The 13,090-nt window shown below is 44.0% G+C and overlaps 1 protein-coding gene across 1 annotated transcript in view; it reads left to right on the top strand.

The window, feature by feature from the left end:
• Window positions 1-4,509, top strand: part of LOC104995249 (cytochrome c oxidase subunit 6B1) — an 8,670-nt gene extending 4,161 nt beyond the window's left edge. The window contains exon 4 of the mRNA XM_010849019.1: window positions 4,318-4,509. Within this exon, the coding sequence (XP_010847321.1) occupies window positions 4,318-4,371 (54 nt within the window). The 3' untranslated portion in view covers window positions 4,372-4,509. The remainder of the gene's footprint in view (window positions 1-4,317) is intronic.
• Window positions 4,510-13,090: the final 8,581 nt, after the last annotated feature.

Raw genomic sequence — 13,090 nt, forward strand, 5'->3', positions numbered from 1 at the left:
ACTTTCCTTCCAAGGAGTAAGTGTCTTTTAATTTCATGGCTGCAGTCACCATCTGCAGTGATTTTGGAGCCCCCCAAAAATAAAGTCTGACACTGTTTCCACTGTTTTCCCATCTATTTGCCATGAAGTGATGGGACCAGACGCCATGATCTTCATTTTCTGAATGTTGAGCTTTAAGCCAACTTTTTCACTCTCCTCTTTCACTTTCATCAAGAGGCTTTTTAGTTCCTCTTCACTTTCTGCCATAAGGTTGATGTTATCTGCATATCTGAGGTTATTGATATTTCTTCCAGCAGTCTTGATTCCAGCTTGTACTTCTTCCAGCCCAGTGTTTCTCATGAATAAGTAAGTGACCCCAAATATACCCATCACCCAAACTGAGTAGTTAGTTCAAGATTTCTCCACGTCTCCTCCATCTGTCCCCACCCCCACCCCGTTTTCTTTGGCTGCCCTGGGTCTGTGTTGCAGCACACGGGCTCTTTGTTGTGACATGCGAGGGGACTTCTCTAGTTACAGGGCACAGTCTTAGTTGTCCAACCAAAGATCAAACCTGAGTCCTCTGCACTGGAAGGCAGATTCTCAACCACAGGACCACTAGGGAAGTCCCATCTGTCCTTTTTGTTTCTTTCCTTGGCTGGAGTATTCTGAAGCAAACCCCAGATCTGTCATTTCACCCCTGCCTACTTCTGTGTGCATCTCTAAAACTAGGAATGCAGTGAGGCAGTCTTCTAGGCCTGATCCAACCAGACCTGTTGTTACTATTTGATACTCTGCCATACCCTGTTTTTTTTTAGTAAAATATTACTTTATTTCATCAAGTTGAAGACCCCATTGACTACAGGAAACACTTAGAGATGTTTACATCTTTTTTTATTTTAATGCTGGAAATGAATGTGACAAGCATGCTAATTTCAGAGATGTTAAAATGAAAAAATGTGTCTTAAAATCAGAATATGATATTATTACAAAACTAACAGTGCTCATTTTTAAAAACAAAACAAATATGAGCAATACAGTAAAATAAAAATTAGATCTACTTGCGTTCCTCAGTCCCCCTCTCCCCTTGCTGCTGCTAAGTCGCTTCAGTCGTGTCCGACTCTGTGCGACCCCATAAACGGCAGCCCACCAGGCTCCCCGTCCCTGGGACTCTCCAGGCAATAACACTGGAGTGGGTTGCCATTTCCTTCTCCAATGCATGAAAGTGAAATGTGAAAGTGAAGTCGCTCAGTCGTGTCCGACTCCTAGCGACCCCATGGACTGTAGCCCACCAGGCTCCTCCGTCCATGGGACTTTCCGGGCAAGAGTACTGGAGTGGGGTGCCATTGCCTTCTCCGCCCTCTCCCCTTAGGTAACAATTATTAGCAGATTCCTTTTTCTCTGTATACATTTATCATTCATAAGCCTGTGGAACTTCTGTGTAAGTATGGGTCATACTGTATAGTCTGTCCTATGTCTTGCTTTGACTTACAAACATGTTTTGAGCCTTTTTTTTTTTTTAAGACATTGCATATAGATCTACCTCATTTTTGTTTGTTTCTTTCCTTTTTTAAAATTTTTTGGCCATTCTGCATGGCATGTGGAATCTTAGTTTCCCAACCAGGGATCGAACCCTCACCCCCTGTAGTAGAAGCACAGAGTCTTAACCACTTGACTGCCAAGGAAGTGCTTAATATACAGATGGTTTTATTCAACTGGTCCCCTTTGATTATATTCCCATTTTTCAGTATTTTAAACATTCTTGATGTGCATCTCTGGGGCCTGTTTGTTGAGAACAGACTGTCTTAATTCACTTTTCCTCAACCTCTTTGGTACCTCACACCTCTCCAGCCACACACTCTTAAGTGCCTGTGCATACCCACTGCCCTTTCAGGATTTCTCCTTGTCCCTACATGATCTTGGGTACCATCCACCCTCCAGCCTCTGGGCCTGCATTGGATGGGTGCACACTGGCCCAGGTGCTAGGAAGTGTGCTTCTGGACCCAGTGCTGCCCCATACCCCAGTCCCTGGCACCAGGGCCTACTGTTACCTAGGGATCATCAGATTATGTGGTCCATCCCTTCAAGCACTCACTGTATCTGCCTTCTTAGCCCTTCTTAGGGCTGGATATGAACACATTTTTTTTAACACACTCTTTATACCCAGCAGCCGTGACTTCTTTGTTCTAGAAATTGGTGACACAAAAACAACTGTTTTGTTAATGCTGTTTGTTTTTGTTTTTTGTAAGAATGAAACCACTTCATAAAAACTTAAGAAATAGAGGAAGGGGAAAAAATTGTTCTTCATCCTCCTGATCTGGCTGATCATAATGTAACATCTTCCAAGTGTTTCCTGTGTGTTTTTAAAAATTAGTCTCTAACCCCAAAATGTGTATTTGGAGAAGAATGGGGGTGAGAGTCCAGCACTTTTTCTGTATGAGCATTTAAAACATTTTTGCTTATCAGCTTTTCTCTTTTTCTCTTTTGCCACATCTGGAGGCTTTCAGGATCTTAGTTCCCCTATCAGGGATTGAACCCCGGCCCCCACAGCAGTGAAAGCCCTGAATCCTAACCACTAGGCCACCAGGGAACTAACTGCCTTTTATTTTCCAGTGTTAAAACATCTGTAGTTTCTCCATGAAAAATTCAGTGGCTTTTTGGAAAGCTTCAAAACAAGTTTTTATGGTGCAGAAAGTGGAAATCTCCTAAGTCATCCCCTTTCTGAATCCAAAGTTAACTTCCCTTCGAAATTTGGTATAAATCTTCCACTTCCTTTTCTGTGTGCTAATGTTTGTATAGGTGTGGGTGTATGTTTATATGCTTTTAAAATATAGTTATGGATCATACTTTAGATACTGTCTTATCTTTGGCTTTTTTACTTTGTTTTATTTTCATGTCAGTACAACCTGCTCCATTACTGGGTAGCCATTGTCTTTCATAGTTAAAAAATAGTTCCTTCCCCTTTAACTGGACTCAGTCTTTTTTCACTATTTTAAATGATACTGCGGTGTACAGTTCCACTACAGGAAATATTTTGCATCTCCTTTCTATGAAATGAGATTATTGAGCAAAGACTAATTTGCCGAAAGATCAGATCAGCCTGGTCCTTCAATATAAAAGAAAGTGGGCAGAGGTAGATAGTGCTCAGTGTTGGTGGTTCTGTAGACTGGTCCAGTCATTTAAGGTCCATCCTGAGGCAGGATCTTTCAAAATGAAAAAAATCATACTGCAGATATGGCCTTTTCACCTCTACATATCCTGTAAAAACGTGTACGAAGACATCCACTGCAGAGTGGTTTGTAATGGGGAACATTCGGAAACACGTTAAATAAATGGATATTCATCTTGATCTTCATGACAGAATACAGAAAGAGCTCTAAGACTCATGAAAAAAGCAAGTAGCAGGACAGTTTAAGTACAGAGTATTTGTGATGCATGGTGTATGTGTGTGTAAATAAAACAGGCACTTACTGAAGGCACTTAAATGTTGCATTTTATGTCATAAAAGGGCAAACATGTTAAAAACAGATAGGTCCTTTTATCAGGATCATCATTTTACAGAATTGGAAATTGGAGCCCTGAAAGGTTCAGTGATTTGCCTGAGGAGATCACAGCTGGGAAGTGATGGAGTGAGGGTTCAGACTGTCTTCCTTGTCCATGCACTTATCCATTGCCTCTACTGTATCGCATGTGAGTGTGCATGTGTGTATAAAAATGTGCTTCTGATTGCCTGTAGGAGGGTTCACACGTTGCAGAGCATTAGTTCTAGGTAGTGTTAACAGTTTGCTGTGGGCCTTTCTGTTAGGTTTCATAGGTGTGCACACATACATGAGCAATAGTGGGATCATGCTGTATATCCATTTGGATCTTTTTGCACTTGATTGTATATCTTGGAGATGCATTCCTGCTGAAGTATAGATAGCCTCTTTCCCCCACCCCCCGCCCCACAGCTGCCCAGTATTCCTTCTTCCCTCTGTTCTGTCAAACATCATTGAGTGTTGACTTTGGGGTTCCTGAAGCAGGGCACACACAGTCACACTCCTGAAGCTCTGTACACACATCTCCCCATGGACAGCTCTGCTATGAGTCTGCCTGATACTCCTCTCCACCCGCCTTCCACCTCCTCTCCCCGCAGTGCGTCAGCTCATTCAAGGCATTGATTTTTGTCCTTCTGGGTCAGTATTGGTCCCCTGGCTCCTGGGACAGCTGCCAGTATTGGCATATAGCAGGTACTGGGGTTCCTTGTTGACTGAACAGGTGGGCAGACTAAGGAAGGCAAAGAAGTCCGCCCATCTAGTTTCCCTGTGGAGGAAGGGAATAACACTGGCTGTCTATCTACAGGTGTCAACTTGGGACGATCGCCGGGCAGAAGGCACGTTTCCTGGGAAGATCTGAACTGGCTCCATCCCACCTCTTCTGTCCTCCGTCCTTCTCCCCAGGGTGGTGAAGGGGGACCGGGGTACATGGTGATCCCCACCCTGGGATCCTGACTCATGGTATAACTAATAATAAATGCTCGTTGGAAACGTGTAAGGCTGTGTATGTGTAAAAGAGCTGGACGATGGGGCCAGAAGCTGGGGCAGAATTAGTACCATGATCAGTAAAGGAGACTGAATTCAGGGTGGGGTTTTTTGTTTTTTATTTGTTTTTCTTTGAATAAATTTTGACCACCTCTTCTTTACCAGACAATAGAGTGAATGATTATACAAAATAACTTCAAGTTACTGTATGTGCTAAAATTTATCCATACGTTCTGCTTTGTTATCTGTACAATTTTTAAAACTTGTATTTTGAATCACAAGAAAATAGTATAATAAAAACTATCACCTAGCTCAACAGTGATCAACAGATGACCAATTAGTTTCATCTCAGCTGCTTCTCTTCACTAGGTTACTTTATTTAGTTATTCCCACGCCACCAGGTTGTGGGATCTTAGTTCCCCAACCAGGGATTGAACCTAGACCCTTGGCAGTACAAGTGCCAAGTCCTAACCCTGGGCCATCAGGGAATTCCCAATCTAGATAATTTTAAAGCAAATACTGGAGGTCATATTTTATCTAGAAATATGGTACAGATTTATTTTAAACAATCATAATTACATCTAAAAATTAAGAAGTTCTTAATATTGTCTAATAAGCAGTCTAACGTGCAATGTGTTAATTTCTCCCAGTTTTCTAGGCCTCCTGTATTGTGTTGATCATAGTGACGGTTGGAAGTCATGTAAGTAGACCAAGTTAAGAATTGTCCTTTCTTGACATCCCCAAAGGAATTGTCACACAACAGTACAAAATATCATCCGCTGCAAACTTGTCAATAGGGAATTCCTCAGACGGCGTGACAGCTAGCGTACCATGTTGTGGTCAGATTGGTGTTTTCTCAAGTAGGTCAGTTCAGTCACTCAGTCGTGTCCGGCTCTTTGTAACTCCATGGACTGCAGCACGCCAGGCTTCCCTGTCCATCACCAACTTCCAGAGCTTGCTCAAACTCATGTTCATCGAATTGGTGATGCCATCCAACCATCTCAATCCTCTGTCGTCCCCTTTTCCTCCTGTCTTCAATCTTTCCCAGCATCAGGGTCTTTTCCAATGAGTCAGTTCTTCACATCAGGTGGCTAAAGTATTGGAGTTTCAGCTTTAGCATCAGTCCTTCCAATTCAGGACTTCCAATTCAGGACTGATTTCCTTTAGGATGGACTGGTTGGATCTCTTTGCAGTCCAAGGGACTCAAGAGTCTTCTCCAGTACTAGTTCAAAAGCATCAGTTCTTCGGCACTCAGCTTTCTTTATAGTCCCAACTCTCACATCCATACATGACTACTGGAAAAACCATAGCTTTGACTAGATGGACCTTTGTCAGCCAAGTAATGGAGAAGGCAGTGGCACCCCACTCCAGTACTCTTGCCTGGAAAATCCCATGGACTACAGCCCATGGGGTCGCTAAGAGTCGGACATGACTGAGCGACTTCCCTTTCACTTTTCACTTTCATGCACTGGAGAAGGAAATGGCAACCTACTCCAGTGTTCTTGCCTGGAGAATCCCAGGGACGGGGGAGCCTGGTGGGCTGCTGTCTATGGGGTCGCACAGAGTCGGACACGACTGAAGCGACTTAGCAGTAGCAGCAGCCAAGTAATGTCTCTGCTTTTTAATATGCTGTCTAGGTTGGTCATAGCTTTTCTTCCAGAGAGCAAATGTTTAATTTCATGGCTGCAGTCACCATCTGCAGTGATTTTGGAGCCCAAGTCTGTTACTGTTTCTATTGTTTTCCCCATCTATTTGCCGTGAAGTGATGGGACCAACTGCCATGATCTTAGTTTTTTGAATGTTGAGTTTTAAGCCAGCTTTTTCACTCTCCTTTTTTATCAAGAGGCTGTTTAGTTCTTCACTTTCTGCCATAAGTGTGGTGTCATCTGCATGTCTGAGGTTATTGATATTTCTCCCGGCAGTCTTGATTCCCGCTTGTGCTTCATCCAGCCCAGCATTTTGCTTGATGTACTCTGTGTATAAGTTACATAAGCAGGGTGACAATAAATGGTTGTTTTACAAACTTATGTTCAAAAGAGCAGAGAGATGATGGCCCTGTGAGAGTGCTCCTGAAACGGCCACCCATGAGGAGGGGCGGCTGTAAACCAATGGGCGTAGTGCGCACAGAGAAACTAGAAGCTTGTGGCATGTGTTGGGAATAGGAAAGAATGTAAACATGGTGAAATTTCAAATGAATACAGTCCAGTGAAAAACCAAGATGTAGGACTTCCCTTGACCCCACTCACCCAGTTCTGCCCAGAGGCTGCCACCATGAGCAGTTTCAGAGATTGCCCAGAGAAGCATCTAGAAACATAAATACGGGTTCTGTCTATAGTTGGTTTGATAAGGATAGACACAGCTCTGCATTTCCTCTTTGCTCTCCCACTGCGAATGTGCTCTAGCAGTTCCTACTGCACTGCTCTTGATTGTGACAGAACTGTGAGGTAACGAGGTCAACGTACTAGGCTAGCTCCAACCGCAAGGTCTGTGCACCCGCCCCTTGCTCTGTCTGCAGTGCTTTCCCACAAGCTAGCCACTGGGCTTGCTCCCTCCTGCATTCAGCTCTTCCCAGGTACCATGAAGTGAGCTCTTCCCTGACCACTCGACCTACCAGTTCACCTCCACACACACAATTCCCTGGCAGTCCAGTGGTTAGGACTCCACGCTGACTGCCAAGAGAATTGGGATCCCGCAAGAAGGGCCGAAAAAACAAAACACACACTTTGCAGCCCTCACCCCTTTCATTTCTTAAGCACTTACCACTAATATTCCCTACATTCTAGCCATTGATAATCATCTCCCCACCACTAAAACGTAATTTGCACAAGGGCAAGGAATATGTATATTCTGTCTTCATCTTATTGCCCTGTTAGTGGGGGCCACTATTTGTCTCCTCTGGAAAGATCTGGCAGGTGACCTGTGGGATGGTACTATGGAGAACAGTTCCACCACGACAGCCTTGCACAGCACAGTACTGTTAACTTGAAAGCACAGTGTTGGACAGCAGACCTTTAGAATTTATTCATCTTGTATAACTGAAACTTTATATCCGTTGATTAGTAATTTCCCCATTTTCCTCATCATTCCCCATCCCCTGGCAATCACCATTCTACTCTCTGCTTTAATGAGTCTGACTATTTTCCTCTTTTTTAAAAAAATATTTTTATTTATTTGGCGGTGTCAGGTCTTAGTCATAGCATGTGGGATCTACTTCCTTGACCAGGGATCAAACCCAGGGCCCCTGCACTGGGAGCATGGAGTCTTAGCTGTTAGGCCACCAGGGAAGTCCCTTCATTACCTGTGATAAGTGGAATTATACACTATTTGTTGTTCTGTGACTGGTTTATTTCATGCAGCACCGGGTCCTCTAGGTTCATCCGTGTTGTGTATTGCGGGATTTCCTGCCTTTCTAAGGCTGAAGGATATTCCATTGTATATATAGATCATGCTCCCTCTGTCAGGAATGTTCTTTTCTGCCTTTTACCTGCCAGCCCATCTCCTCCTCCAATGTCCCTTCCTCCAGGAAGCCTTCCTCTGCACCCTCGGCTAGGTTGGACACTTCCTTTGGGTTCACACATTCCCTTTGTTTTCCCCATGCGTCCTCCCTTGGTCACTCTGGCATCCCCTTGACCGTGCTGAGCTATCACTCTCTGGTGACTGTCTGTCCACACAACTCCCTCCACCCCCACCTGCCGCCAGCCCCTTCTTCCGTGAGCTTGTGAGGGCAGGGACAGAGCCATCGTGATCACCGCTGTGTTCCCAGCCTTGCCTCCCACAGAACTGGGAGAAAATTCAGTATGTGCATCAGATCCTTAATGCTTAGTTCAGGCCTGATCACATACTTGGTGCTTGATAAATCTGAGAAAGAAAAAAGGTCTTCCCTTAGTCCAGTGGCTAAGACTCTGAGCTCCCAATGCAGGGGGCCTGGGTTCAATCCCTGGTCAAGGAACTAGATCCCACATGCTGCAATGAAGAGTTTGCATGCTGTAACTAAAGATCCTACATGCTGCAACTAAGACCTTGCACAGCCAAGTAAATACATATTAAAAAAAAAAAAGAAAAAGGCCTTTTGACCACCCTGCTCTCCTGCTTTCCTCCTTGCTTCACCACCTCACAGCACGTCCTAGTCTTCCCTGACTCCTCTCTCTACCCCTGCTTCCCTTCCTCTCTCCCCATCAAGCCACCCTTCACACTGGCCCCATTCAGCTCTGAAGCTTCACTTTCTTGGGCGTAATGCCCATCTCTCGCACCCCTACCCGTGAATTTCAGGTCTTCCTTTGCTCAGCTGACCCAAAGGAGCACCTGAGATTTCAGCCTCTCTTTATCACCTTAGCACCCAAACTTCAGGTTTCAGAATGTTGCTAAGTCTGTGTACCTCTGTTCTGCCATTGATGGCGTTTTCCTATATCCTCTTTGATCATTTGGAAAGGAAATTTTAACCTATGACATATTCTTGCAAAAGAATGGATGAAGTAGAGCCACATAGTTCAGTTCAGTCGCTCAGTTGTGTCCAACTCTTTTCGACCCCATGAATCGCAGCACGCCCGGCCTCCCTGTCCATCACCAACATATTAGGTGATGTATAAATCTCAAAAGCGTAATGCTGAGGTATAAAAAAAAAATCAATTGCCTGTAGCACAAGACACAATTTATTTAAAGTTTGCCCCCAAATCTAAAACTGTTCTATATACAGACAGAGAGAACAAATGCATGGACACCAACGTGGGGAAGGGGATTGGGGTGAACTGGCAGATGGGGATTGCTCATATACACTTACATAGACTACTTGGGGAAGGAAATGGCAACCCACTCCAGTACTCTTGTCTGGAAAATTCCATGGATGAAGGAGCCTGGTAGGCTATATAGTCCATGGGGTTGCAAAGAGTTGGACACAACTGAGCAACTTCACTCACTCATATACACTACTGTGTATAAAATCACTACTGAGAAACCACTGTATAGCTCAGAGAACTCTACTCAGAGCTCTGTGGTGACCTAAATGGGAAGGAAATCCAAAAAGGAGGGGATATATGTATACCTATAGCTGATTCACTTTGCTCCACAGCAGAAACTAACACGTTGTTAAGTAACTATACTCCAGTAAAAATAAAGCTATTCTATACATCGTTGATGAATACATGCATATATATTAAAAATGTGAAAGCATGCATAGGAGTAGAAACCCCAAACACTAACAAACATTTGAAAAGATGCTCAAAATCCTCAGTCATAAAATGGAGTGAGAATGGAAATAACGGCATGTATCACTTTATAGCAAATTACTCTTGTCAAAAACTAGAAAGCTGAGTAATGTCAAGCGTGGATGGTGAGGGAAGGATACAAGAACCCTCATGAACTGTTGGTTGGAGTGTTAAAGGGGACAGCCATTGTGGAAAGCAAACTGCCGCATACATACCCAGGACCCAGAAATTCTGCTCCCTAAGAAAGAGACACAAGCATCTGTCTACAGGGCCACACGTGAGGGTGCTCGTTGCCACATTATTTACAGTGGGAATGGTGGAGGTGGTGGGGTTGGAAGTAGCCTGACTGTCCTCTCTGGGGAGGAGACAGTGAGCTGTGAGGGATGCACCAGAGGTGTCCCAAGCAACCATCAGAAGCCACGGACTCAATGAGCCCAGAGTAACAGTGATGGCCCTTAATAACACTAGTGCTCAGCAAGAAAAATAAGACTAGGATAAGCTATTAACACGATCATGGGGAGATAAATTAGAACAGACGTGCGCTGGACACAGTGGTACTCATTTTACAAGAACTCACTCAACAACAACAAAAAATACTATATGAACATATTAGAATGTTTGTCAGTAGCAGGTGGGGCACCAAAAGAGACTGGGATATGGAGACTGAGGGAATACATAAAAATTTTTTGAATATTTGTTATTGGTCAGTTACATGTGTGATCCATTCATGTAGCCTGTTCTTGTTTCAGCTGAAGTGGTAGTGGTGGTTTAGTCAGTAAGTCATGTCCAACTCTTTTTGAACCCATGGGCTGTAGCCCACCAGGCTCCTCTGTCCATGGGATTCTCCAGGCAAGAATACTGGAGAGGGTTGACCTTTCCTCCTCCAAGGGATCTTCCTGACCCAGGGATGGAACCCCCATCTCCTGCAGAGCAGATGGATTCTTTACCATCTGAGCCACTGGTGAAGGCCAGAATACATTAAATTTAAATCAAGAGATGTCTTGCGGGGGATAATGAACTATAAACTGAGGGTGTGGGATTAACGCAATCCATGACACCTGCGATCTAAAAAGGAAGACAAGGGAAGGGATGTAGAGGAGGAGGAGTCCCAAATTTAGTAGTGAAGTTGTCTCTGGGCAGGAGGTGACTTCAAATGCCATCTGCGATGTGTGCACCTTAGAAAACCATCTGCAGTGAATACAGTAAAATAGACTTGACGAAGCTGGGAAGTGAGGATGTTGGTGTCAGTTACATGATCTCTCCGTTTTCTTCTATACTGAAATATTTATAATAAATTTGAGAAAACTTTCCTTTCACCACTGACCAGGGAAAACAAAACACATCAGAAAGACTGGTTAGAAGTGGCTCATTTTCATATAACTTTTATATCCTTTCGTGCCATTTCATTTTCTGTTCATGGAGCACCTAAAATTATCTTGTGTGCCTTCTTTGGGAAACACCACTTTTAACATGTCAAATATGTTTCTTTTGAAAGAATCTACCCTCTCTCATTTATTTTTGTCTGTGTTGAGTCTTCATTGCTATGAGTGGGGCTTTCTCTAGTTGTGGTGAGCAGGGGCTACTCTTCACTGCGGTGCGGGGGCTTCTCGTTATGGTGGCTCCTCTTGCTAAAGAGCACAGGATCTAGGTACACAGGCTTCAGTAGTTGTGTCTCGCAGGCTCTAGAGCACCGCCTCTAATAGGCTCTAGAGCACTAGCTTAGTTGCCGCAAGGCATGTGGAATCCTCCCAGAACAGAACCTGTGTCCCCTGCATTGGCAGGCAGATTCTTTTTTTTTTGGCAGGCAGATTCTTAACCACTGGACCACTAGGGAATTCTTGATCTACCCTCTTTCGAAGGCATTGGAATTAAAAAAAAAAAAAAAAAACAGAAAAGTGCACTTATCATGAGGGTACTGCTTGATGAATTTTCAGTCTGAACACACTTGCATAACTGGTATCCAGATTCAGAAAGAGAAGTCCCTTTCCTGTCCCCTACAGTCACATCCCATGGGTAACCACTCCCTGACTTTTATCGCTCTATTGCTTTTGCCTGTTCTAGAACTTCCTATCTAGAATCATATAGTGGTAGTCTTTCAAGTGTGGCTTTTTTCATTTAGAGTAATGCTTTTGAGATTTATCCCTGTGGTAGGATGTATCCATAATTCATTCCCTCTTGTTGAATAGTATCTGGTATATGCATGTACCATCATGGACTTATCCAGCCTCCTGTTAAGGGGCATTTGGGTGGTTTCCAATGTGGAATACATTCACAGCATCCAGTAGATGGAAGTGGCGAAATTCCCACGGACAAATGGCTGGATCGTGTGTAGGTGTATGTCATCTTAAGAAGATCTTGGCACTGTGGTTTTTATCAGCATTCTGAACATCCGAGTAATTAGCACTTCAGATCTTCTTGCTTTGAAGACTAGCTTATATAATAATCAGAAAGAATAGTGAAAATTCAACCTTGACATCAAAATACACTGGGTTCTTGTTTCAGAAAATAGATCCCTTTTATGACAAGTAACATGTTAATGCCCCCACTGACAACAACTTTTTGCTTTTATTAGACTTTATATAACATCCAATTACTTATAGTTATGAACTATTTGAAAATAAAAATATTTCATATTATCAGCATGGCCCTATTATTTTGCAAGTTATTTTAGCTAAAACTTATAAAATGTATTTGACAGGTTATATACATAAATATTATTTTAATGTTCTCCTTAGTCCTTAATATAGATGTAAGTCATCAGAGAAAAACTATTTTAAATGTGAAGTGGATTGACTAAAAATCACGTTATCCATTTTGGCTGGAAAACATCTCTTGGGTCTTATTACTAAGCTAGTAGCGCTTGTGGGATCTTGGTTCCACGTGCACGCGTGCTAAGTCTCTTTAGTCCTTTCCAACTTTGCGACCCCACGGACTGTAGGCCGCCAGGTTCCTCTGTCCATGGCATGCATTTTCCAGGCAAGAATACTGGAATAGATTGCCATGATCTCCTGCGGGGCCTTCCTGACGCAGGAATTGAACCAGCAGTTCCTACATCTCCTGCATTGGCAGGAGGATTCTTTACCACTAGCGCCACCCCGAGATGCAAGCTGAACCCCGTGCATTGGAAGCCGTGGATTCTTAACCACCAGGGCAGTCCCACCAAGCCAGTATCTTGACGATGGAATTTTAAGTAGCGTTTGTGTGCCCAGCTCTCGGGGTTGAGAAGTTCTGGAGGACAGAGTCCAGGCCACCATTTTCGCCTGCGGAATGGGCCTGTGTGCCACTGGGGGGCGCCATCGGAGGGACCGCGGGCCTCTCTGGAACGCGGCTGGTGAGGCGCCTTCGCCCGCTGCACACCTGGCGGGAAGACTTCCTTTGCAGACATCCCAGCCC

This window comes from Bison bison, unplaced genomic scaffold (assembly GCF_000754665.1).
Source record: "Bison bison bison isolate TAMUID 2011002044 unplaced genomic scaffold, Bison_UMD1.0 scf7180017864280, whole genome shotgun sequence".
NCBI lineage: Eukaryota > Metazoa > Chordata > Mammalia > Artiodactyla > Bovidae > Bison > Bison bison.